Source organism: Drosophila suzukii, chromosome 3 (assembly GCF_043229965.1).
Source record: "Drosophila suzukii chromosome 3, CBGP_Dsuzu_IsoJpt1.0, whole genome shotgun sequence".
NCBI lineage: Eukaryota > Metazoa > Arthropoda > Insecta > Diptera > Drosophilidae > Drosophila > Drosophila suzukii.
In genome coordinates, this window is record NC_092082.1 from 9,936,289 (window position 1) to 9,959,934 (window position 23,646).

Here is a 23,646-nt window from a genome sequence, read left to right on the forward strand (position 1 = left end):
GTGCAGTTTAATTACGTTTCGTTATTCAAACGCATTTTAATTACGTTTCGTTATTTAAATGCATTTTAATTACGTTTCGTTATTCAAATGCGTTTTAATAACGTTTCGTTATTTAAATGCATTTTAATTACGTTTCATTATTAAAGTGCAGTTTAATTACGTTTCGTTATTCAAATGCATTTTAATTACGTTTCTTTATTTAAATGCATTTTAATTACGTTTCGTTATTCAAATGCGTTTTAATTATGTTTCGTTATTTAAATGCATTTTAATTACTTTTCATTATTAAAGTGCAGTTTAATTACGTTTCGTTATTCAAATGAATTTTAATTACGTTTCGTTATTCAAATGCATTTTAATTATGTTTCGTTATTTAAATGCATTTAATTACGTTTCATTATTTAAATGCATTTTAATTACGTTTCATAATTAAAGTGCAGTTTAATTATGTTTCGTTATTAAAATGAATTTTAATTACGTTTCGTTATTTAAATGCATTTTAATTACGTTTCGTTATTTAAATGCATTTTAATTACGTTTCATTATTAAAGAGCAGTTTAATTACGTTTCGTTTTTCAAATGCATTTTAATTACGTTTCGTTACTTAAATGCATTTTAATTACGTTTCGTTATTCAAATGCGTTTTAATTACGTTTCCTTTTTCAAATGCGTTTTAATTATGTTTCCTTATTTAAATGCATTTTAATTACGTTTCAGTATTAAAGTGCAGTTTAAATTCGTTTCGTTATTCAAATTCATTTTAATTATTAATGCAATTTAATTACGTTTCATTATTAACGTTTAATTACGTTTCGTAATTCAAATGCATTTTAATTACGTTTCATTATTAAAGTGCAGTTTAAATTCGTTTCGTTATTCAAATGCATTTTAATTATGTTTCGTTATTTAAATGCATTTTAATTACGTTTCATGCATGCGTTTCGTTATTTAAATGCATTTAATTACGTTTCATTATTAAAGTGGAGTTTAATTACGTTTTAGTATTGAAATGCAATTTAATTACGTTTTGTTATTCAAATTCATTTTAATTACGTTTTGTTATACAAATGCAATTTAATTACGTCTTGTTATTTAATCACGTTTTGTTATTCAAATTCATTTTAATTACGTTTTGTTATTCAAATGCAATTTAATTAGGACTTGTTATTCAAATGCATTTTAATTACGTTTCGTTATTCAAATGCAATTTATGTACGTTTCATTATTCAATTGCATTTTAATTACGTTTTGTTATTGATTACGTTTCGTTATTCAATTTAAAATGCAATTTAATTACGTTTCATTATTAACTTTTAATTACGTTTCGTAATTCAAATGCATTTTAATTACGATTTGTTTTGATTTCGTTATGCATTTTAATTACGTTTCGTTATTAAATATGTGCGTACCTTCTTATTAGAATTCAATTTAAATACGTTTTATTATTAAAATGCAATTACGTTTCGTTATTAATTGCAATTTAAAAACGTTTTATTATTAAAATGCAATTAAAATACGTTTCAGTTCACATTGACTGAGATAGGGGACTTGGCAAAGCTGTGAAGGGGAAATAAAGGAGTTTCTAATTTAATATAAAGATTCTTAATATTCAAATTTAAATATGAAAAATTTAGTTGACCTAACTTTTATTTCAACACAATGTATTTTGGAGTTGTTGTTCGAATTTTTTGTAAAACTATCGTGATAGTCTGAAAAATATCGAAGTCGGTCACCGGCGGCCAACTATCGATACTATCGATGGTTCCATCGATTTTTTTGCAGCTCTAGTCCAGACTGCAGCTTGATAAAAAGCATTTCTACCATATCCCTTTCCTAATGTTATTACTTACTTTTATACGTGCTTTAATTTATTTGTTTTGCTCTTCCCTGAAGATGACTAAACAATTTAAGCAATAGAGCTGGAACGACCCTACAATTTGTCGGAACTAAAAACAAACTTATTTAATTTTTAATTATAATTACTATGTCCTAAAGTTAATTAATAAGGTAAGAAGAACTACAAACATTTCAAACAAAAGGTCAATTCTTTTAAATAAGTAACGCGACCTAATAACACAAAAAAGTCACAGAGCTGTCATGGTTCAAGTCAACGCTTATTCAACCAATTCATCCACCTCCACACTTAAATTTGTATGGTATATTTGCGGTATATTTTAGTATATTTTAGTATATTTTTAACACCACCACCCTGGTCACACGGCATCCTTCTTTTTCTTTCGTTTCCGGCGAGGTATGTGCACAAATTTCTTTTCTCCACGTTTTCTCCTAAAATAATTGTAAATTTCTCATTTTAGCGGTGATTAAAATATCCATCGAGCAACAAAATGGTACGTAGGAGCTAAAAACCGGCTGAAATCAAACCCGAAAACGTGCAAATAACCCAAAAATGTCAGCTAAACCCGGAGCTACCCACGTGCATAGTCAAATATTGCTACCCCAAAAAACAATTATTTATGTGCCGAGTCTTAGATGTGGCTTCATAAGACCGAACGGAATGCTACGTAAACGAATAGTTCTTTGTAAACAATATTCAGTGCTTGCCTATTCAAAATGCACCGGCAGATGCCGCTACTGTTTTAAAATCTTGTGAAAAACGCTCAAATGTAAAGCATAAAAAGAGAATTCCTATCAAAGCGGGATATGAAAAGCAGTAAAGTATCGTGAAATCGTTTATTAACCTTAACTTACCATCGTCCACAGGGTCGCGTACGAACCAAGACGGTGAAGAAGGCCGCTAAGGTCATCATCGAGAAGTACTACACTCGCCTGACGTTGGACTTCCACACCAACAAGCGCATCTGCGAGGAGGTGGCCATCATCCCCACCAAGCCCCTGCGCAACAAGATTGCCGGGTGAGTTTTGCAAAGATTAATTTGTATGTCATTCGGTTTATAACCCTTTAATCAACTCTTTCAGCTATGTCACCCATTTGATGGGCCGTCTGCGCCACTCCCAGGTCCGTGGTATTTCCATCAAGCTGCAGGAGGAGGAGCGTGAGCGTCGCGACAACTACGTCCCGGCCGTCTCCGCTCTGGAGCAGGACATCATCGAGGTCGACGCCGACACCAAGGAGATGTTGAAACTGCTGGACTTCCACAACATCCGTGGCCTGCAGCTCACCCAGCCCAACACCAACAACTTTGGTCGTCGCAACTAAGATTTCTATAGCGCGTAGATGATGATGTTCTGATTTGCATGGGATCACAATAAACAAACTTGTGTGAAGTGCATTTAAAGTGTATTTCTTAGCATTCGAGTTGAAAATATTAATGGAAATGGATATTATAAAGCATCCGTAACTAAGCAAAGTTTCAATACACTACAATAAAGCGGGGACTATATAAGTGGAGATAAAAAGACTTCGTTGCCATCAAACAACTTGTAAAGCCATTCCCATTTAGTAGGAAGCGAATAATTGCCCTTTTTAATAGGCTTGCGAATTAATCGCTTCTCAGTTTCAACTTAATAACCCCAAATCTGTGTTCCAGTTTATCATATTTATTCGCATTCGAATGGAAAATACTGTAGACATGCACATATTTGTAAATATGTATATATTCAATCCATAAATATATGGTTTCGTTTTTATACAGACGATATATAAAAGATATTCTCTACGAGTGCACAATATTTAAATCTAAGGGTGTACGCAGATGCTAATATTTGTATATATTTATGTATATGAAGGGTGGTAAGTATACGTATGATTGTGCCCTCCGGTTCAGGAAGATGCTGTTGCAATGGAAGCCGCAGCCTGATCCTGTTGTGGTCTTCGCACCGGAGTACGCAAGACCAGCTCGGAGTCCTCCGATATGATGGGCAGTGCATGTGCCCAATGGTAGTTGATCAGGTGGCTTATGCTGTCAAAGATGCGATCTTTGGTACGGACCACGCCCTCGGGATCGATAAGTAGCAGATGCTTCGGCGTCTTGCCCTCCAATCCGGTTAGCACGTACTGGCCCCGCTTTCCCTGTGACTCGCGCACCAGGAAGTCGCCATCCTGCTGCAGCAAGCGCTCTGAAATTGGTCTCGAGATGCCCGCATGGAACCACACCTCCGCCGTGAGTGGACACTGCGGTCCATCGAACACATCGCGCACAGTGGCCAAAACGGTGTTTGGCGCCGTGGTCGCTTGAAGGGGATCAAAGTGACCCAGCTTATTGGTTGTTTGATCGGGAGGCGGGGAGTTGAGGTCGATGAGGTTGCTGCTCAGTCGATCGCGTGGCTTCTTCAGATTCAGCTGTGCCACACGCGGCGCATGCGGATGCAGTGGCTGCTGCACCTGCTGCTGTTGTTGTTGTTCCGGCAACTCCGGTGGCAGCTTGTTGGGCAAATCGTTGTAGTACTCCTTCACGTTCTCCTTGCAGCTTTGATTGATATTGCAATCCCCGGAGGGATCATTGAGGCGACTGAGCGCGTTGAAACGCAGGGCAAAGGCCTTGCCAATGGTCACGATTAGATCCTCGCTTTGACCGCCAGCGCATTCGAGGACATAGCAGGCCCGCCATTCATCCTCATTCTTGGCTATGTAGGCCAGGAAATCGAGGGTGTCATTGTCACCGCCGGAGGCGAATGATATGCGCGGCATATTATGATTGGCAATGACCTCGCCCGTTTCCACGTTGCTCAGGGACAGAGCTCGGCTGGAAACGTTGATGATGATGTTGGTGCCGGCGTGCTGCATGCTAGGGCGATCCGATATGAAGCTGGTTAATCTCCGCTTGCCAGCAGACTTTAGGCCCGCCGCCTCGCACACCCGGTTAATGCACTCCCTGTTGAATCATAAGAAACAATTAATAACGCATGTGTGATTCATCGGCAGTTCCCACTTACCGCGCCAGCTGCGTGCGGGTCTCAAAATCCAGGGATTTCATTGAGGTCTTCACCTCCACGCAGCCCGTGTACCGGACGTTGAATGCAACACCCACGCCCATTATGACGTCGTCCGGATAGATGCAGCCGTCGCTGGTGGTCCCGGAACCGCTCCGGTTGCCGGCGTCGCCATTCTTCGGCATTTGTGCGGTGGCTGTGGGCGTGTGGCAGCGTTGGGGCGTCCTCACTGGTCCTTTTTCCGCTGAACCAGCCTTTGTTATTAGTAATTTAACTCGGGTATTACTCAAGGTGGGACCGTATTGGCGAAAGTGTGCCCGCACTGCCATGTATCGCCTATCGATAGTAAGTCAGGGGTGGAGTTCAAGTACTTTGGTGGCGGAAAAAGGGGATTATTTATTGCAAGTCTAAAATAAATTGATCCGAATGCATATATAAGCAATGTGAACCAAATAAGAGAAAGTGGTTCATAATAAAATTTAATTAGGTAAATAATAACGTACTTTTATGGTGAATAATCATCTTGAAAAGTGAATTGCAAATTTTTTTTAGCTTATTTTGAGAAAAATCGATATGTTTAAAGAAATTTAAATTAAAAGTAATACATAAGAAGAATATTTTAAAATTAATCACAATCATGGTAAAGATTTCGGATTGCAAGCCCATGCCTCAAAAAACTCCCATCACCAATCTATCGATAGCCCGATCAACAGCTTGCCACCACTGGGCGTTGCAAGCCAAAGCTTCGCATCTGGCTCCAAACTCAACCACTTCACCCCCAAAAATCTGTGCTAGCCGCAAACGCCGTTCAGTTTTTAACCGACTTTCGTGCAATACCCACGCGTCACGCTTACGGCCATCCGGTTCCTCACTCCGATTTTCCGTTTTCCACAGCGAAGCGGCGCGTATACATACACAGACAAACAAAAGCAACAAACAGCGGCGAACTTACCAGGTGTGTGGAATTATGTGTTAGAGCAAAACAAACGCGGAATACGGAAATACGCAATACACAGAAGAGATCTCGAAGACATTATTTGGCCGGACTGAAACCAAATTCAAAATCAATATTAAAAAACCCCCACCTCCCCCGCGAGTGTGTGAGTGAGATAGATAGATACGAACGCATCTCAACGCGCAGCATCAGGCGCAAATTGCAGCAGCAGCAGCAGAAAAGCCGGAGTAGTGCATCCCGTAGTGCCACTGGAAACTGGAACGAACCGTGAGATATTCCGAGATACTTTCCAAGCCCAAATCCCTCCGAGGTTGCTGTTCCAACGTTGCGGTAAGTCAGCCTTCGTCAAGCTTTCTGTTTATGTTTTATGCCATATTTTCATATCCATTTCCATTTCCATTCCGCTGCCCACCGCTTTCGCGTTCGTGCCGCTGCCGTGTGGCTCAGTGGGCACATAAATAAAACATCTTTACGTCATGCGACGGGGCTCTGAAGTCATGACCAAAAGACAGCAATGGCCACTTAGTTGTGTCCAAAAGATGCGTCATTTGCCTGGCATTCACAGTGGATGTTCTGTAATCCATTACGTAGTCCCCAATTAAGTTACCAAACGAATTTCTGGTCTCTATCTGTTTCAAATGACAGCAGTGACCATTCAAATATGACCAGAAAGTGCGTATTTCTTTTACCAGCTCATGAAGTCCCGTCTATAAAGTTCCCATTCGAATTTCGGGTTATTCTCGTCAAGTCCTTTCAAAAAGACAGCAGTGGTCAATGTAACATGAACCAAAATATAAAAATCGCACGCACTTGCACTTCCACTTACACAAAAAAAGCATAACCGAAATTTTCACAAGAATATTGATTATTATTTGTCAGCCATCAGAGGGTTTAAAATCGGAGAAAAATAATTAATTTTGGACCTAATAATATCAACATTTGAATAATTATTTGTATACAGGAATGTCGTTTTTAGAAATTTTTTAAATAAAAATAAGAATTTTATTAGGTTTAATGGGAAGTCAACGTTATAGAATTTCTACTAAAGCTTCCAAAAACCGTTTACAACTAAAATTGAATAAAGTTTTATGGGAAGTCTACGTGACAGAATTTCTACTGTAATCCCCAAAAAGTAAGTGATTCATTAGGGCTGCAGGGCATAACGGATACCATTTAAGCCCGGTTCATTAGGAAGCTGATCTCATCGGCGGCTGCTTTCTTCCCGTTCTGCGTCCGACTGCAGCCTGGCCTTAATTCACGCCCCTATGCCGTTCAAACGGCAGTCCAATCACGCCTAATATGGTCCACATTTAAGCTGGCTCAAAGCGTTTTCCGCCGGCAATTAAACACGATGACGTTGGCCGCCAAACCACCCGTTCCATTCATGGTTTGCCGCCCGACGCTTGACACCCACGCTTCGGCCTTGCCTCTGCTTTTTTGAGTTTTTTTTTTTGCTTGCCAACTGTTTTAACTCCGCCGGAGTCTCGATTACAGCAATTGATAATTGCTGCAGAGGCGTTGTTTTCTGGCTTTTACGGCCTTTGGAGCCGCCAATTGCTGGCACCTTCGTGCAAAAATCGAAAGGAAATCAAGCTTGGGCAATAAAGCGGTTGATCTTCAATCACAAGTGAAGAAAAAGCTGTTTATGTTTGGCCACAAAGATGAACGATAGCTAGGCTTGCTGTTTTTATAAAAACGATTTTTTTTTCTTAATCATAGATAGATCGATCATTAAAAACAGCTTCAGGTATTTAAAATCTTATGAACTTAAAGAAATTATACCACAGGGCCAATAAAAAATGTTGAGGCTTATGATTATCTGAATAAATCTTTAGAAACAGGTGCTGGTTATACTTTCCCTCGAATTTGTGGTGGTTTGTCTACCATTCTACTGTAACTTTGTTCTACATTTTCAAATTGCGTTTAAAGGGCGTATAATTATAGATTTCGGGTTGTAATAGGCTTACTGATTTCTATAGACGTCAGGTGTGCAAGGAAAGCCGTATTAAGCTTGAACTTATTAGACATGAAAACACACCTTTCCAAAAGCATAGGGTCACAAGATTTAGTTTTTTTTGTAACTTAATGGACGGTAATTGCTCCACAAGGCTTAGAGTTTCAAACTTTTAGGATTTAATTGGTTTACTTAATTGGCCAACCTAGTTGCAAGATATAAAAAGTTAACTATACCAATACATTTTTACGAGAAAATAAATTCCACAAAACAGTACTATAAAATAAGCATTTATTTTGTTTTTTAAATGGCCTTTAAAAGATATATATTTCTGTCTCGTAAACATAAGTAACTTTCATTTGCCAATTCGATTTGTTTAAAATTTTCAAAGTGTGAATTGCATTTTCTAATACGTGCATTTCAGATAAACCTTTGAAAGAATGATAATAAAGTACTCCAAAATTGCTTTGATTTCACGCACCATAAACCACAAAACAGAATTTCATGCACATTTTATTTGATTGGTATTATTATTTCACTCTAAATATATGTATTTTCTTGGGTTGCCTATTGCTTTAGACTTATATGGTAGTAATGTTAATATTTTAAGCAACGGGGCACCCAGTATTTTAACAACTTCTGCTGCGGTTAACATTTTCTGCTAGATTAACAGAGTAACAAAAGTCAACTCGTGCGATTTCACTTGCTTGTTTTCCATTATTTTACTATCGCTTTTTATTGTTAGTTAATTACGAACTATAGTACATACATTACACACATACTTGGACTTTTGACATGTGTATCACTAAGGGCTATAACACGTTGATTTCAAATACTAAATTCGCCACTCCCCCGCCTTTGTTATATATATATATGTATGTATAGTGTATTATTGCCCCATCAGCTGCTCAAAGTCCGTTACGTAATACTGGGCCCGGCGATAGACCTCCGGTCGTACGACATTGCCGCCGAAACCAATAAAATAGTTTGCTGGCGGTACGGCCTCCAGGTCGGTGGCTCCATCGCCGATCATCGTGATGAGGGAATCCTCATTATTCTCCTTCTTCTTTATCAGTGCGATGGCCTCTGCCTTTCCACCGGAACGCGAAGTGGGCTGAGTGATATCAAAGCTATCGTATTCACCCATATAATCGAACAGCATCTTGTTGGCATAGACATTCTGTAGCGGAATACCCAATTCATTGGCCACCGGTGCGATGAGGCAATCGAATCCTCCAGAGATCAAATACACCTGTTTGCCCTCCGTCTTCAGGTGCGTCACGAAACGCTTGACATTTTTGCTCAGTGTACTGGGTCGTTCGTGGATGAAATCCCTCACTTGCTGCTGTGTGGGCCGTATGATGTTTAGGCGGATTTTGAGGGCATCCTGGAAGGTCATGGCCCCGCCCATCGCCTCCTTGGTGACGCGTGCCACCTCGCTTCCCTTGCCACAGTATTCGGCCAGCTCGTCGATGCCCTCCTCACAAATCACCGTGGAGTCCACATCGAAGCAAACGATTTGCGACTGCTGGATGACCTTGGCCGCCAATTGGGGCTGTTTGGGTGGTGTTATGGCCGAGGCCACAGTGGTTTTGGCCGCCCCACCCGAGGTGCCATTACCGTTGCAATTCATCTGCTTGGCCAGCAGATTATGGCCATTTGTGGCTGCTGCAGGGCGCGACAAACTCAAAACGGAACCGCTCATCTTGACCGGCGAACACGTTGTGATTTTTTGAGTGATTTTTTGTATACTTGTTATACCGCTTGACGTAAAAGCTTTGGCTTTGTTTGGTCCCCAAAATTTTCCGCTGTATCTCTTATATCTTGTGTGCTTTTTTTATGTATGTTTTCTCGTCTCTTTTTGCACACGCGCTTCGCGTTGCTGCCCAGCTGTTATTTGTTTTTGTTTGGTAAATGATTTGGTTTCTGGGTTCCAGCGCGTTTTCTTTGGTCGAACTGCTCGCGATGACTGATTTTTCACAAGTGACTCAAAAACAGTCGATCGCCCTTTTAAGAAAACCCGCTCAACGCACACAAAAGCGGTTGCTCTCTTTCATGTTCTCTCTTTTCTCACTGACCACACAGAAAGAAAAATTGTTACACAATTTATTGAAATATCAATATAATGCTTGTTTATTATTAAACAACTTTAATAATTATTGGGATTTTTAAATAGTCTACTTTTTCATATTTTCTTAATAAACTCACACTTTAAATATGAAATATTTATATGACTTTTATTTTGATATTGCTCTGTTTTTTTTTTTCTGTGCAGCGATCAAATGATAGGCATTACCAGTGTAAAAGAGAGAGAAATTTCTGTGTGTTTCCCATATACAACTATTTTTTTTCGTTGAGACCACCACGACTTGACATCACCCTTCCTTTTATATCCGAGAATTTCGCTCAATTCATACTTAATCAGTTTCAATTGAAGAGAATCGCCTTGGCTGGACATGAAACTTTGAACCAAACATGTGCTGCATGAGTGCCACAATGTCTGCTTATCACAAAAAATATAAACAATAGGAACAATTATGGTTTAGCTGTCAATAAACCCGCGACACTGGAGTGCTTAGAAGAACCGCCTGGAACTGGATTTGCCAGCAGCAGACCATCGAGCCTTATCTCTTTTGGCACCATTTAACACTGGGCGATTGCCAGGAGGCGGGTTCGGGTCCAGACATCGGAAGACTACCTCAAAAATTATCGACAAACAAATAACAAGTGTGGCATTTACGGCCCCAGTTCGAGGAATTGGTCTGGTAAAATCTGAAAACAGTCCAACTTCTATAACATGGACTTTCTTAAGTCGTTTAGAAGTAAGTCGAATGTCAATTTCAATACCCTATTTTAAAAATATTTTGGTTTACAACTCTTTGTTTTAATACGTTTTTTAAAATAATTTTTTAATATCAAGCTTATCCTTAATAATATAAGATCAAATTAGTAGTACGAAGTATTATTCAAATGGTGCTTATCAGTTCTTAACCGCAGTGTACTTTTTGTGTCTGGTTGATCCCCCTGTTTTTCAATACTTTCCTTTTTGCATTAATGCTTAATCACTGATGTGGAAAATAACCGAAATCTCAGCTGATTACTGCTCGTGTATGGTCTAGGTATTTTTAAAACGGCTGGACTTATATTTAAACTGTTTGATTCTGATGCAATATTAAGCTACTGTTGCATACATTCGTTATAACTTATGGTAGAAGAGAATCTTCTCTCGATTTTTCTCTCTTGATAGCTTATAATTTGTTTTTTTTTTAGTCTCCAGCAATTAGATACAACAACAAAGCGAGGCGCGTGCAATGCAAGCGACAAAAACAACAGTGACAGCTGAAAATGCAGTTCCCTCTGCGGTTTTCTGGTTGTTGTTATCGTTGCTATGGCAATTTTTTCGCAATTGTAGAATAACAAGTTGTTTTGACCGATCGCGATCGTTCGTTTGTGGTAAACAGTGCAAAAACAACAATATAAGCTTCGGCGAGACCGCAAAAAAGTATTTCATTGCCAGCGATGACACGTTATCGATAACGATAAACAATTCATTGCGTGCTGTGCGTGCATGTGCATGTTTGAACATGCTCTCATGCATATTTAAAGCTTACCTGGGCCAACGACTTCCACTAAACAAAGCCGTAAACAGTTGACTACTTTTAATTGCCGTTGCCTTGAGCGACCATAGAACGTAAGGAAGAAGGGAAATCCAGGCGGAACCGTACCTTTACCTTTACCTGAGCCTGTCAGCGGCTGCGTCACCTGTCGTTTACCGTTATTTTTTGTTGTTTTTCAGTTTGAGTTTTCCCTTGCCTTGGCAACTCGTCTTGGGATTTTGAGTGTTCGTTTCGGGTCTGCATTTATCGATTGACCTTGTTGCTGCATAAATTTCAAACCAAGTCCATTTTCATTTGGTGTACTTTCCATGGACATACAAAGTATAGAGGTAGGCTCGTCACCTGATCCGAACCGCATGGTTCCCGAGCTGGCTAATTTATTATGCCCATTGAGTGCCTGACGCGATAATGGCCTCTTGTTTTCCCAAAAAAAATTATTGAGCAGTCCAGTCCACTTTAGTTAGAACTAACCATTGTAGAATGGATGGCTCAGGAACTCTTTTCGAGAAGTTTCTTAAAACTAGTGTTTACAGAATATTCAAAATAATTGTAACTCTCATTATTTAAACATAAGGCTAAAAGCGAATTATGTATTAAATAGGGAGATGACTAGGGATTCCCCTAAGGAATATAAGGATTCGAACTAAGAGGATACTGTAAAATATGATATTTGAAAACCTCAACGAAAAAGTAAGACTTAGAACTTTTACTGTAGTTCCATTTATAGCATTATGGAATTCAATAAGGCAATTGGTAGCTAGCTTTCTGGTAATTGAGCCCCCTGGGCCACACCCCCACCTATTGCCGCCCACTTTCATGGAAATGCCGGAGGCTTGCATAATGACACGACACTTTGTGGGATTGTTTTTCCAGCCGACAGCTGATAGGCTCGCCTTAATAGCTATAGTTCTAGACAGAAGGCAGTGTGAAATTGCTGTATTAATTTTCATCACCAGGCGAATTAATCGGGAAATGACTATTTATATTTTGCTTGCCAATTGTCTGCGCCTCTCGATTGATTTGTTTTTCAAGCGTTGTTTCCATGCCGAATTGTTGTTTTTGCCTGCCTGTCTACTGATTAACCGTTAAATTACATGTGACGATCCCCCTTTCCTTTCTAACACTTGAGTTGTTTACGGCTGCACGCGATTTTAATTCCGCTGATTAACTCTCTCACGCTCTCACATATTCAGAGCACACCTTTTATAATGTACATATATGTATGTACATATGTGTATGTGGGAGCAAGAGAGACAAGCTCACTTGACACATTTACAAGTGGAGCAAAAAGGGGAGCACAAGAACTGGAGAGAGTTCTCCTCTCGCTCTTGCTCCTTACATGTGAATGTGCGGTGCGTGGTTTTCTTTGTTGTTCTCCTTATTTTTTGTCGTCTTGAATTTTTGTTTTGCATCGCTTGCTGTTGGTTCATAAACAGTTACAAAGTGGGCTGATTGTGTATGGCAACGTCAACGGTTATGCACTGGAAAATAAACAGCCATTGCAACAACAACAACAAGGTAGTCCCCTTTGCTGGGGGCCATCAACATGTGCACCCTACAGTCGAGGTCATAAAAACTGCACTGATGACTTGAGATGTTCTTTGGTAGAGAAAAAATCATTTTGCTCATTGATTATTATTTTAATTTTCCTCAGGACCTAACAACTTTTTGCTGAAATATTTTAACATGAAGGACATTCCAGTTTTGGACCATATTCCTTCTAAGAACTGATTTTGCCACAAGATACCTTAATTGGAGAGGTATCAAAACCATATGTATCTCCAAACTACGTTTTTTTTTTCGTTTTTACTCTGACACATCTGTATGAAGGTCAAAAATATTTAAACCATCTAATTCCGCTATTTTAGATAACCTTTAGAACTAAATTTAAATCTGGAATCCATAAAATTTCGATATAATAAAAACAAATTTGATACAAAGACATGTATATTTTGAAGTCTTTATTTATTGTACTAGGTTCGAGATTTTAAAATTGGACCAGTGATTTTTTTCTAAATGTAGTTCACTTTCATTTTAGGACCTTTTAATTTGAACCCAACTGTAGGTGTTGTTGATATGTAAAAACGAAATGAAAACACGTCATTTGCCGACAATGGCTTTTTTGTTGCTATCGCATTGGAAACTCGAGCAGCGCTGCTAACTGCGACGCAGGCAGAGAGTTGTTTAACTTTTCCCCTGACAAAACCGTAACAAAGGGAAAAAGTTTTGCTGCCCGCCCCATCAAAGGTAATTACAATTGAAAGCTCTGCTCTGCGTTATCGTTGTTCTCCGAGTTCTCAGAGTTCGTTGCACTTGCAAATTAACAAAAGCGGTAGTGCAGGCATGCAAGCGACTAACGTTTCGTCCTGACGGATACGCCCCCAAAAGCGGAAGCTATATCCCTATTCCTGTCGCAGAGGATTCCCCACCCAAAACGCAACAGTTTCGATTGTAATCCGAGTCTAATGCGATGATTTAGGTCAAACGGGCGGGGTCCGCAGCAGAAGCAAAACAAATGCTGATGCCGAGGCTTTGCCCCCAAAAGTACACTTGCAAAAACAATTTTATGTTACGAAATTGTATTATAAATTAAAAGGTTGAAAAATAAAAATGAAGAGTTGTATAAAATAAAATTAAATTTTAAATTTTATAGTTAGTTATGAAGGAGCCTAATAAAACTCTACTTCTGAAAAGGTTGAAAGCAAGGGTTATTCTTTAACATTTCCTAACCTCTAAATAACTTAGGGTTCTATCTTTAAAAACTGTTAAAGTTAAGCTGTGATTCTTTTAGTAACTTTCCAACACTATAGATTTGTTCAATTCAATGGATTCTTAAGGAAGGTTTAAAGATTAAATAAATATATCCTCATTTTTTTAATTAAAAAAATTTTTTTTTACAAGCTTCTCTTTTTGATCCTAATTTCTTGAAGTACCCACGTGTGGGCCTGCATCTGCTGAATCATTGACAAAGGCGGGCCCCGAGCAACAATGATTGGCTTGATTGCATGTGCAGCAATTCCCACAGCCAAATAGACAAAGCCGAAAGCCAAAGTCGGGCCGAATCGAGCGGCATCAGATAATCAAATTGTTTGCGCACCGCTTTCGCAACGCTCCATTAAATTCGCAATTCTCATTTCTCAATTGCAGGGGCTGTACACACACCATACTAAGTACATCAAATAGAGACTAAAAGAACAATCGAGAGGCAGCATAATGGTGGAGTTCCGCTTCGATATCAAGCCGCTGTTTCCGCAGCCAATTATCAAGGTGACATCGAATCTCCTGCCGCACACCTTTCGTGGCGATCGGCGTCAGTGTTTGTGAGTATTGAAATTGTACGCGGAGTGGTGATCCCAGAAGGCTCGATCCGACTAACCGATACGCTTTCCACACTCCACCCACGCACGCAGAGATGCCACCACCAAGATGTCGGAGATCATCGACCGGCTGGGCCAGCTGTCGGCCACCTCGCAGGGTCTCAGCAAGCCGGTGACCACGGCCCAGCGCCTGAGGATGTCCGACAACCAGACCATCTATCTGCTGGCGGATAGTGAGGCGGGTCACAAGTAAGTAATCAAGAAGAGAGATCATTAAGTTTAAATGCATGCCTAGAACATAGATACACCATGTTTTATTGAAATTCGATTTTAACTAACTTTTCAATAAACAATAGAAATAGTTTTTATAATGATTAGTCCATAATAATCTTAATAGATAGATAGTTTAATGCCCTTAATGAAGTAAAGGCCCTCGAATTCTCATAAAATAATTTCTTTAGTACAACTAATGATTAATTATATAACTAACTTCCACCCAGAAATATTTTAGATACTGTCTTGTTAGATATTCGAGAAAAAAACGTTCTTAAAATCAAGATAAAAGTTATTTTAAGTTTGTTTTTCAAAGTAGTCCCTTGAAAATTGGAGATTACATCGAGAGAGTTTAGAGATTCTTAATGGTTCCATATATTTTTGTTTTTTATTATTAAAAAAAGCCAAACTAATATATTTACTAAACCTTTCCAGCGGCGCTGTCACTGGTCTGCTGAAGGTGGGCACCAAGGATCTCTACTTATTTGACGAGTCCGGGCAGACGCGCAAGGTGGAGCAGGCTCCATCCATTCTGGACTTTTATATCCACGAGTCGCGTCAACGCGCCGGCTTGGGAAAGCGTCTCTTCCAGACGATGCTGAACGAGGAGCAGTGGACACCACTCAAATGCTCCGTTGATCGTCCATCCGAAAAGCTACTGGGTTTCCTTAGCAAACATTACGGCTTACAGCGCATCATTCCGCAGGCGAACAACTTTGTACTCTACGAGGGATTCTTCAACGATGTAGCCCCTGCGAATGGACACGGTAATGCCCATGGACACGCCCAGTCACCGCAGCGCACCCAAAATGGCCTGCACATTACAAACAGGTGAGTGGATTGGTTCCACGGAGGAGGCGTTGATATCCCCACCTGGCGCAGTCCCGTGGCAATTAAGGCGTTGCTTTCGCTGCTGCAGGAAACATTTCACTTTCGGCCTCAGTTGGCCATTTCTTTTGGCCCCATTTGCATATCGTATGCAAATCGGACTTTAGATTTGTTTCTTTGTTTGTTTGTTTTGCCAAAGGAAGCCCGCTGATCGATAAAACTCGGTCCGAGTTGATTAATAACATTGCTTTAATGGTGGCCTGTTGCTTGCTTTGCTTCTTTAATCCTCTGTATACATCTTGTTTTATTATTCAAGAAAAATATGTACAGAAAAGCTTATAAAACCTATTCCAAAAATTCATAAAAAATATTAAACGCTTTCTCAAGGAAATAACAAAAAGAGATCCATTCTAAAGTCACCTAAATATGAATCGATTTCTTAAGTGCATAAAACAGAGATCAAAATACGTATACCATTCCATAGGCTTTATCACTAATGCTGCTTAACTCTTTCTCCACATGCTACGCTAACTGTTAACCAATGATAACCAACGATAACACCTCATCATCGTCAACAGTCCTAACACACAGCTCTTTGGTGCTACTTACCTGGGCGAGGATTCTAACCGGCGGCGTGGTTCCCAGCAGCAGTCAACACCGAATGCGCTGCTCCAGCAGATAACACAGATCTCTCCGTCCGGACGATATGGGGCCCCACGCCCCACCTGCAGCATGGCCGAGGTACTGAGACATTTAAATTGACCGGATTGATTGCAGGCCTATAGGTTATACTTTAATATTGGTGATTTGTGTAAATTACAATTTGAATTTTGAATGAATTTAACCTTAACATCACGGTGAATTCTTGAGATGTTAGCTAACTTTAATATATTAGACACTTAGACTTAGGGATTAGGGATACTTTGTATTTGGTTAAAAAACTCAACCCTTTACCCACACAAAAATCGAAACCCTTTGTGCTAAATGGGTTACAAAAATTCATCATCTAGTTGGCCTGGTGTCCGGCCTTTCAATCTGTCAATTGCTAGACCCCCACTCAGACCCTGCTTTAGTTCAGTTCAAATTTATACTCGCAAGCAGTCGCATAGCTCTTTCGACTTCCTGTATACAAAAATATATTTGTATTTTATACTTTTCTTTTATAACTCAAAAAAATCATCAACTTGTTTCGTCGCGATTTGTGCCAAGTTTTTCGTGCGGCTTACTAATTTCCAGTGATTTAATTTATGGATGCCAAACGTGGTAATGCCTCCGGGGCACGCCAAGGAGGCGGCGGCGGTGGTGGCTATCATGCCTCCAAGACGAGCGTTGCTGTAAGTTGGTCAAATAAAACTCTCCTCCAGATGATGACTGAATAACTTGGTTTATATAGTCACGCCATGCCGGGGGTGGTGCTGGAGGAGCAGCTGTGGGCCACAAGCAGGCGAGTCAGGTCAGTCTGACCCCGAGTCAGGCCAGGAACCCGGAAAATGTAAGACGCCTTGCTAATTTGGTGGATATAAGACCAAATGATAATCCTAATCACAGCCTCGCAAGAGCCCATTGGATGCCCTAAGCCGTAGCGGTCCGGTACGCAATCAGAATCCCTTCCAGCGTCGTTCTGGATTGCAAGATGTGGATGAGACCTTCCTGGCTTCGAATGCCTTTGCTCGCCCGTCTAGGGTTCGTCATTCCGGCCTGGAAAGGGATAATATGGCGCAGCCGGCCGCAGGAGGAGCCCAAGCAGGACAGCAGGGTGCGGCGGCAGTGGCTCCCATTCGAGTTCCTGGCGGACAGGATCCCAATCTGCAGCAGCAGCAGATGCAACAGCAGTATCAGCAGATGCCTCCAGTGGATGCCGTTCCTCAACAGCAGCAGCAGCAGATGCCTCCGGCGGCGGTGCCTTCGCAGCAACAATTGCAACAGCAATACATGCAACAACCTGCTGCCGGGCAGCCCACTCGAATGGATCCACCGCCCTCGGGACGTGCTCATGTCCATCAGCAGCAAATGCTGCATCATCAGCAGATGCAAAACCAGCAAGTAATTCCACCCCAGACTGGATACGAGCAGCAGCAAGTGATTCAACCAGATGCCCAAATGCAAAATAAGTATGCAAACCAGCAGCAGCAACATCAGTTGCAGCCGCAACATCAGATGCCCCAGCATGGATATGTAAATATAAATATGACCAGGTTTATAGGCACTCTGCGAGGCGATTAAATAACCACCTGACCCACAGCCCACCCAGCCACCGGCAGCCGGTGCTCCAGCAGCAGCAGCAGGTGCTCCACCAACAGCCGGCGGAGCAGGAGGATTAGCAACTGCTCCAGGAGCCGGAGGAGCTGCCGGCAATAATGCTCCCCGAGAAAGTGGTGGTGGTGCGGCTGCAGCCCCACCGGATGCTGAGATGTGCACCACTTGTCCCAACTGCCAGACCACCATTTACCTGGTCCGAACACCGGAAATGGGTCACGGAGATGCCGGCCTTCCTGTTCAGTAAAATATAAAATCAAGACCGAGTGAAATGCACCAAATTTCGAGTGCCAAACACTACGATTTCTTGTTTCGTTTTGACCCTTATGTTTTGTTTTAACTCGCGGACTGTAATGAAAGGAATGCAACACTACAACCTTTAGGACAAATCTGTAAATTAAACGCTTCCAAGTGAAGAAATTCAAACGTTATACTCGGGCTTTCACTTTCGTTTGTTAGAGTGGGTCAATTGGGGTGGAATAACACCGAAACTAGGGGTGGTAAATTTGGCTGCGTGCCAAGTTGGTGTTTTTTTTTTGGGGGCAACACAAACTAGTTTGCGTTTTGTACCAAGGATTTATATTAGGCCTAGCAATTAATAGAGAAATTCATTGAATTGTATGGCCCACGAAATGGCTATTAATATAAGCTAATAGGCCGATCTTATCTCTAATTATTTTCACCCCGAATTCGGACTAATAAACCTCTCTATTTTCAGATAATTCATGCTGGCAACTCGAAGGGCGGAAAAGGCAATGGCAGTGCAGAATCGAACAGGTAAATACCCTCAATTAACACCCTTAGTAATATCAATTTTCCCTAGCATTTATCATTTCATGTATGGTCTTCATTTGGGTTTCATTTTGTTCTTTTCGTTTGTCTTTCAGAATCAAATAGATAAAAAGCCAACCCACAAAAAATGCACACGGCTGCTTCACATACAAAACAAAAAAAGAAAATAGAAATCAAAACTAGATAAACTGAAATATCAACATAATAACCATTGTACAAAGCTTTGATTTTAGCCAATATTTATTTATATTTTCGCCTAGTTAATTTAAAGAATCGATGAATTTACTTAATGTACGAGTACGAGCAGAAGGAGCTGCACTTGCCGCATGCCACCACCCACCACCAAAATCAAAACCACCACCCAGAACACAAGAAAACCACAGCAAAAAAAAAGGGAAACCTACTAAATCGGAAGTTTTACACAAGACATACATACAAAAATACCTGACAAATTGTGATTACAACATGTATAACTTATCATTTAACATTTTAACTACATTATTGTTGGTCGTAACTTATTTTCGTTTTTTTTTCTCGAGCAATAAAATCAATGATGATTAATTAATTCAATGTTTATGAGTGTTGTTTTTTTTTTGTTAAAGTAAAGAATAGTTTTAACCCCTTTGAAAACTTTTCCAACAGCGGCAATGGTAACCACGATCTTGCAGAGATTGCAGAGCAACTGCAGCGGCAGAGTTTGGCCGACTTGGAGGCCAACAGCTATGAACCAGAGCTGGAAGTTGAGCCGGAGGTCGAACCCGAACCTGAACCGGAGGTGATTACTCCCCCATCGCCGCCGCCCAAGAGCCACACTCCAACTCCTCCATCCGTGCGATCGCCCGAGGTGGTCGAGAGCATTGTGGGCGACAACCGGAGACCTCCGGCTTTCCAGCTGAGCAAGCAGCACACGGGCATGAAGAATCGCTCGTTTGGCGTCGGCATGGCCGTAATGCCCAGCAGCAAGATGGAGTTCGACCAGATGGAGCGCGAGGATTTCGGCGTGGTCAAGATCAACCGTCCACCCGGCCATGATGTCACCTCGCCGGGCCAGGACAACTCGGATGCCATGTCCACCGCGTCCTCCGGCGGCGGTGGCGGCGGCCTCACCGATCAGGGCTATTACGATCTCAAGTTCTATCACAATAAGTTGTGGTAAAGGCCACAAGCCGCAAAAAAACACCAGCATCTTTTGTACGTGTGGCATAAGCATAATTAACAAAATTAATCTAGAGACTAAGAATGTATTATCTAATCAAAATATCACACACCAAACGGTTCCTGTACTTCAGTTCAATGATTTTGTTGTGAGCTTCTTCTCAGACTTTTGTTGATCCGTTCATTTGTTACAAGCCACGCACTCCGAAGAGCATACGTAAAATAGAGACTCACGATTTAATGTTAACAATAGCAAATTGAAATGTACGTAGAGTAATTGCTAGAGATAATTTTCACAATATGTTTTACTTGATTTACTAATAATCTTGCTTTGTACCGTGGAATCCCAAAAAAACCCTTAATGTAATCCAACACGTGTGTATCTTCCAATTACAGAAAACGCGAATATTTCGAACAAATCTATGGCGAGTACATGCTATAGGGACAGCGCCAGTTGGCCAAAACCCATCTTCATAACTATACTCAACAATTCTCAAAACATTGTCTAACATTTAGTTGATAGAACACAACCCCCAACAAATGCAAATTGAGTAAAGATGATGATATACAAATAAAGCACACAATTTTGTCGACTCTATTGGCCAAGTAAATGGGCCTGGCTTTCCATTTTATCTGCAATACAATTATGTACGTTTACACACACACACATGAAATGGAAATCTACGGGCTGATCTGCGGTGCTGAAATCTGTAAAGTAGAGCTATCGTTGGTGCTGCTGCTGCTTAAATATTGCCGGACATCGGTCCATTCCGTCTGCCTTTACATGTAGATGAAGTTAAATCTGTTGAGAAGGGCATAAATTAGTGGAAGATCTGGAAACTGAGATCCAAGTGGGGGCACTTACCTGCAGAGGGCCTGCGGCAGGGATGATATAATCGGTCCATAGCCTTGCGAGTTGTCGTATAGCTCGAACAATGGCGCGGCAACAAGCTTATAATTTTTGGGTACAGCAAATAGTGCTAGATTACGGAAAACGATAGAGACAGAATTCATGTATGTAGAGATATCAAAAGGCATTCAAATTCACAGTATATATATTATCTAGGGGTATTACAATCGGTTGTACAATTTACATATTAAAAATCGATTCGCTGCCGTATGATATAAAGAGAGTCGTTTTACATTCATAGTTGGATTCGTTAGACTAATTACTAGGATTCGCCGTGACTCGCAAAGCGTCTGGCTACTTTGCTGGACCAGCGAAGTTTCCTAATTTCAGATATGAACATAATTTCAATTAAGAGCAACATTATACATGATATGTGCGGTTCGTTTTGTGCTCTGAAATGCTTCAGCAGCTTGGCTTTCAATACATTTCAGCGCACAGCAGGCCAAAGAAAGTATAAACAGAGTATTTTGCTTGTGTTTACATAAACGAGTGCTTAATTTAAGGAGCGACTGGCGACCTGGCTGCACTGCATGCACGCAAATCTGCAAAACACGCGAGATTTGGGCGCATTGCTGCGACAGCCAGCAACGTTACAATGCTCTCTGCTGCCTGCCCGGTGGATCTTGGTTTAATTTTGGATAAATACACAACAACCTTAAGATGAACAACACATGACACTTGACAAAAAGTATGGGTAGAAGTTAGAAGATAAATAAATATCGGTAAATAGAAGAATAACATGGCTGCGCTCAGTCTCACACGTAAGTCGACATATTTACAAAATTAAGTACAAGAACAATCTTTGAATTTCGAATGACAACAAGAGAGTCGGAAAGAACAAAATATGCCAACACGCAGTTCTGAGCAAGAATACAATTTGTTTTTAAATTTGAGACGCGTTGTACAATTCGACTAGAATCAAAACTAACTAAAAGACGTCGCCTGCGTCCCCGGCATTGCGATCTGTTTGTTTCTTTTCTGTTTGACTTGTTCTGTTTGCTCGATTGTTGTTCTATGGCATTGCACTCTTGAGAGTAGAGTTGGGTAGATACGACACACACACGGCGCTAATGGAACAGCTCAGGGTACATCGTAACTGGCGTTCCCGTCCGTATCTAAACAGCATTGAAAAGATATGACATGAGGTTTGTTAGCGTATTCGGTTTTTGGCAAAACAAAAACAATCTGTAGGTTATAATATAAGTTACATGGAGAGATGGATATTCTGGTCACACGGTGTGCTCGATATATTGTGTACCTACGCCTTAAGGCCCGGAAGCCCCTAACGGATATTTACCCTTTTCATGCAGCTGAACGAGGAAGAGCCGCTTGTGCTCCTTGGGCTTGGTGATGTGCGGCGGAATGTACGGATATTGCGGTGGCTCGAAGTTCGGCCGCCACCAGTTTCCAATAGTGTCCTCGACAATCCACTCCTGCTTCACGCCGTCCTGACGACCCAGCGTCTAGAATAATTAGTTAGTTAGATAGTTGTATATAAAAAGAGATTACACTCATAATTTGTACCCATTAAAAACCTGACTCTTGAAGTTTTAAAAAAGTAAGTAAAAAATAGAATATTAGATCCTAAATATCGAAATCTTTCATTCTGACCAGAAGTATAAATAACATTTAATAAAGCCTTATATACTCGTAGTAAATTCTCAAGGTTAAAACCATTCTTTCTGAACATAAGTATGTATGACCTGATTACCCGAATGACTAAATAACTAATTTATACATTTTAACAAAAGTATGACGACCCGAGTGACCCACTTAGGGCTGTATATTCAGCTCACCTCGGAGAGCAATCGCTTCAGACCCTCGACTTCATCCTCGCCGGCGTTAAGCTCGCCTCCAGGAAGTTTGAAGAATGTGGTGCCCAGCTGCAGGAGCAGGACATGAGGCAGTCCGTGCTCGTGGACGAGAAGCACGCCCTCAACTGACCGCCGCATTCCGATCCTGTCGAACTCCTCTCGCATCCGCTGGAATCGGGACGGAACCGATGGATCCTTTTCGAAGAGCGGCTCCTTGGTGCCGAATGTGTAGTTGGTCAGGGGATACCTAAAACATACGATCCATTTATGATCTGTAGATCTCCTACAGGTACTGAGTGATACCCACAGGTTGATAGTGCGATTGATGGTCAGCGCCTGGTTGGTGTACTTCTGGGTGCCGTTGTTGTTGCTGCTGACCGCATCCGCTTGGCCTTGGCTGCCGCGGCGGGGCCAACCGGAGCCCGATTTGTTTGAGACTTGCGAGGACGCCATTTTGTTATACACACACCCCCGTTGGGAAAATTGCGGGGTATACTCGCGGAGTTTTTATCCAAAGATCAGTTGGTTGCGCGGTGGAAACCAAGTAACCAACAATAGTCCAATGCTCCACTGTTTATTTACAATGTTGGCTATCGGTTGTAGATCACTTTAAGCCGTTTTATTCCAGTTTTTCGTCCAGCGCTTGTGCAAAAAATTAACCGGCTGGACCAGGGATGCAAATGTATTGATTATGAGCGAACTAGTTCGTGGAACTACTCAATGGAATTTATCGATTTGCGATTTTGTGATTAGTAGAGATATAAAAGAATTAAATTACATTTATATTTTATTTACTTTCAATTCTTTAAATTTTAATTATTACATCAATTAAAATATAACATTTTATATCTTTAGCAGCGACATGCCTGGTTTCCACTGCCATCTGGCAGCGCTGCACTTTTGCTGCTGCCCCATCTGGCCACC

At 40.9% G+C, this 23,646-nt stretch overlaps 6 protein-coding genes across 9 annotated transcripts; 3 read left to right on the forward strand and 3 right to left on the reverse strand.

The window, feature by feature from the left end:
- Positions 1 to 2,211: 2,211 nt before the first annotated feature.
- Positions 2,212 to 3,251, forward strand: RpS17 (ribosomal protein S17). Its single transcript, XM_017078548.4, has 3 exons — positions 2,212 to 2,348; positions 2,722 to 2,873; positions 2,938 to 3,251. The coding sequence occupies exons 1-3, from the start codon at positions 2,346 to 2,348 to the stop codon at positions 3,176 to 3,178; spliced, it is 396 nt and encodes a 131-aa protein (XP_016934037.1). The 5' UTR covers positions 2,212 to 2,345; the 3' UTR covers positions 3,179 to 3,251.
- Positions 3,252 to 3,503: 252 nt separating this feature from the next.
- On the reverse strand, positions 3,504 to 5,163 carry Shc (SHC-adaptor protein). The gene is made up of 2 exons (XM_017078543.4): positions 4,855 to 5,163; positions 3,504 to 4,793 (listed from the first exon to the last, which is right to left on the reverse strand). Exons 1-2 carry the CDS (start codon positions 5,034 to 5,036, stop codon positions 3,743 to 3,745), a joined length of 1,233 nt encoding a protein of 410 aa, XP_016934032.3. The 5' UTR covers positions 5,037 to 5,163; the 3' UTR covers positions 3,504 to 3,742.
- A 404-nt stretch (positions 5,164 to 5,567) lies between these two features.
- On the forward strand, positions 5,568 to 20,591 carry Atat (alpha-tubulin acetylase). Of its 3 annotated transcripts, XM_065864987.2 has the most exons (8): positions 5,568 to 6,136; positions 14,525 to 14,697; positions 14,788 to 14,943; positions 15,403 to 15,798; positions 16,374 to 16,536; positions 18,770 to 18,828; positions 19,486 to 20,034; positions 20,395 to 20,591. In XM_065864987.2, the coding sequence occupies exons 2-7, from the start codon at positions 14,591 to 14,593 to the stop codon at positions 19,997 to 19,999; spliced, it is 1,395 nt and encodes a 464-aa protein (XP_065721059.2). In that variant the 5' UTR covers positions 5,568 to 6,136; positions 14,525 to 14,590; the 3' UTR covers positions 20,000 to 20,034; positions 20,395 to 20,591. The 3 variants fall into 3 exon arrangements, with proteins under 3 accessions (XP_065721059.2, XP_016934172.3, XP_016934173.1); XM_017078683.4 differs by having other exon boundaries at positions 19,486 to 20,591; XM_017078684.4 differs by lacking the exons at positions 19,486 to 20,034; positions 20,395 to 20,591 and adding an exon at positions 18,939 to 19,413 and having other exon boundaries at positions 5,573 to 6,136.
- Positions 8,259 to 9,753, reverse strand: aay (phosphoserine phosphatase). Its single transcript, XM_017078686.4, has one exon. The coding sequence runs from the start codon at positions 9,463 to 9,465 to the stop codon at positions 8,650 to 8,652; it is 816 nt and encodes a 271-aa protein (XP_016934175.3). The 5' UTR covers positions 9,466 to 9,753; the 3' UTR covers positions 8,259 to 8,649.
- On the forward strand, positions 16,720 to 18,482 carry LOC108013067 (uncharacterized). Its single transcript, XM_017078685.4, has 4 exons — positions 16,720 to 17,129; positions 17,189 to 17,287; positions 17,344 to 17,970; positions 18,038 to 18,482. Exons 1-4 carry the CDS (start codon positions 17,043 to 17,045, stop codon positions 18,296 to 18,298), a joined length of 1,074 nt encoding a protein of 357 aa, XP_016934174.3. The 5' UTR covers positions 16,720 to 17,042; the 3' UTR covers positions 18,299 to 18,482.
- Cpsf5 (cleavage and polyadenylation specificity factor subunit 5) lies at positions 20,583 to 23,412 on the reverse strand. 2 transcript variants are annotated; one of them, XM_017078688.4, is made up of 5 exons: positions 23,030 to 23,412; positions 22,705 to 22,969; positions 22,206 to 22,371; positions 20,864 to 20,978; positions 20,583 to 20,800 (listed from the first exon to the last, which is right to left on the reverse strand). In XM_017078688.4, exons 1-5 carry the CDS (start codon positions 23,173 to 23,175, stop codon positions 20,779 to 20,781), a joined length of 714 nt encoding a protein of 237 aa, XP_016934177.1. In that variant the 5' UTR covers positions 23,176 to 23,412; the 3' UTR covers positions 20,583 to 20,778. The 2 variants fall into 2 exon arrangements, with proteins under 2 accessions (XP_016934177.1, XP_016934178.1); XM_017078689.4 differs by lacking the exons at positions 20,583 to 20,800; positions 20,864 to 20,978 and adding an exon at positions 21,036 to 22,023.
- Positions 23,413 to 23,646: the final 234 nt, after the last annotated feature.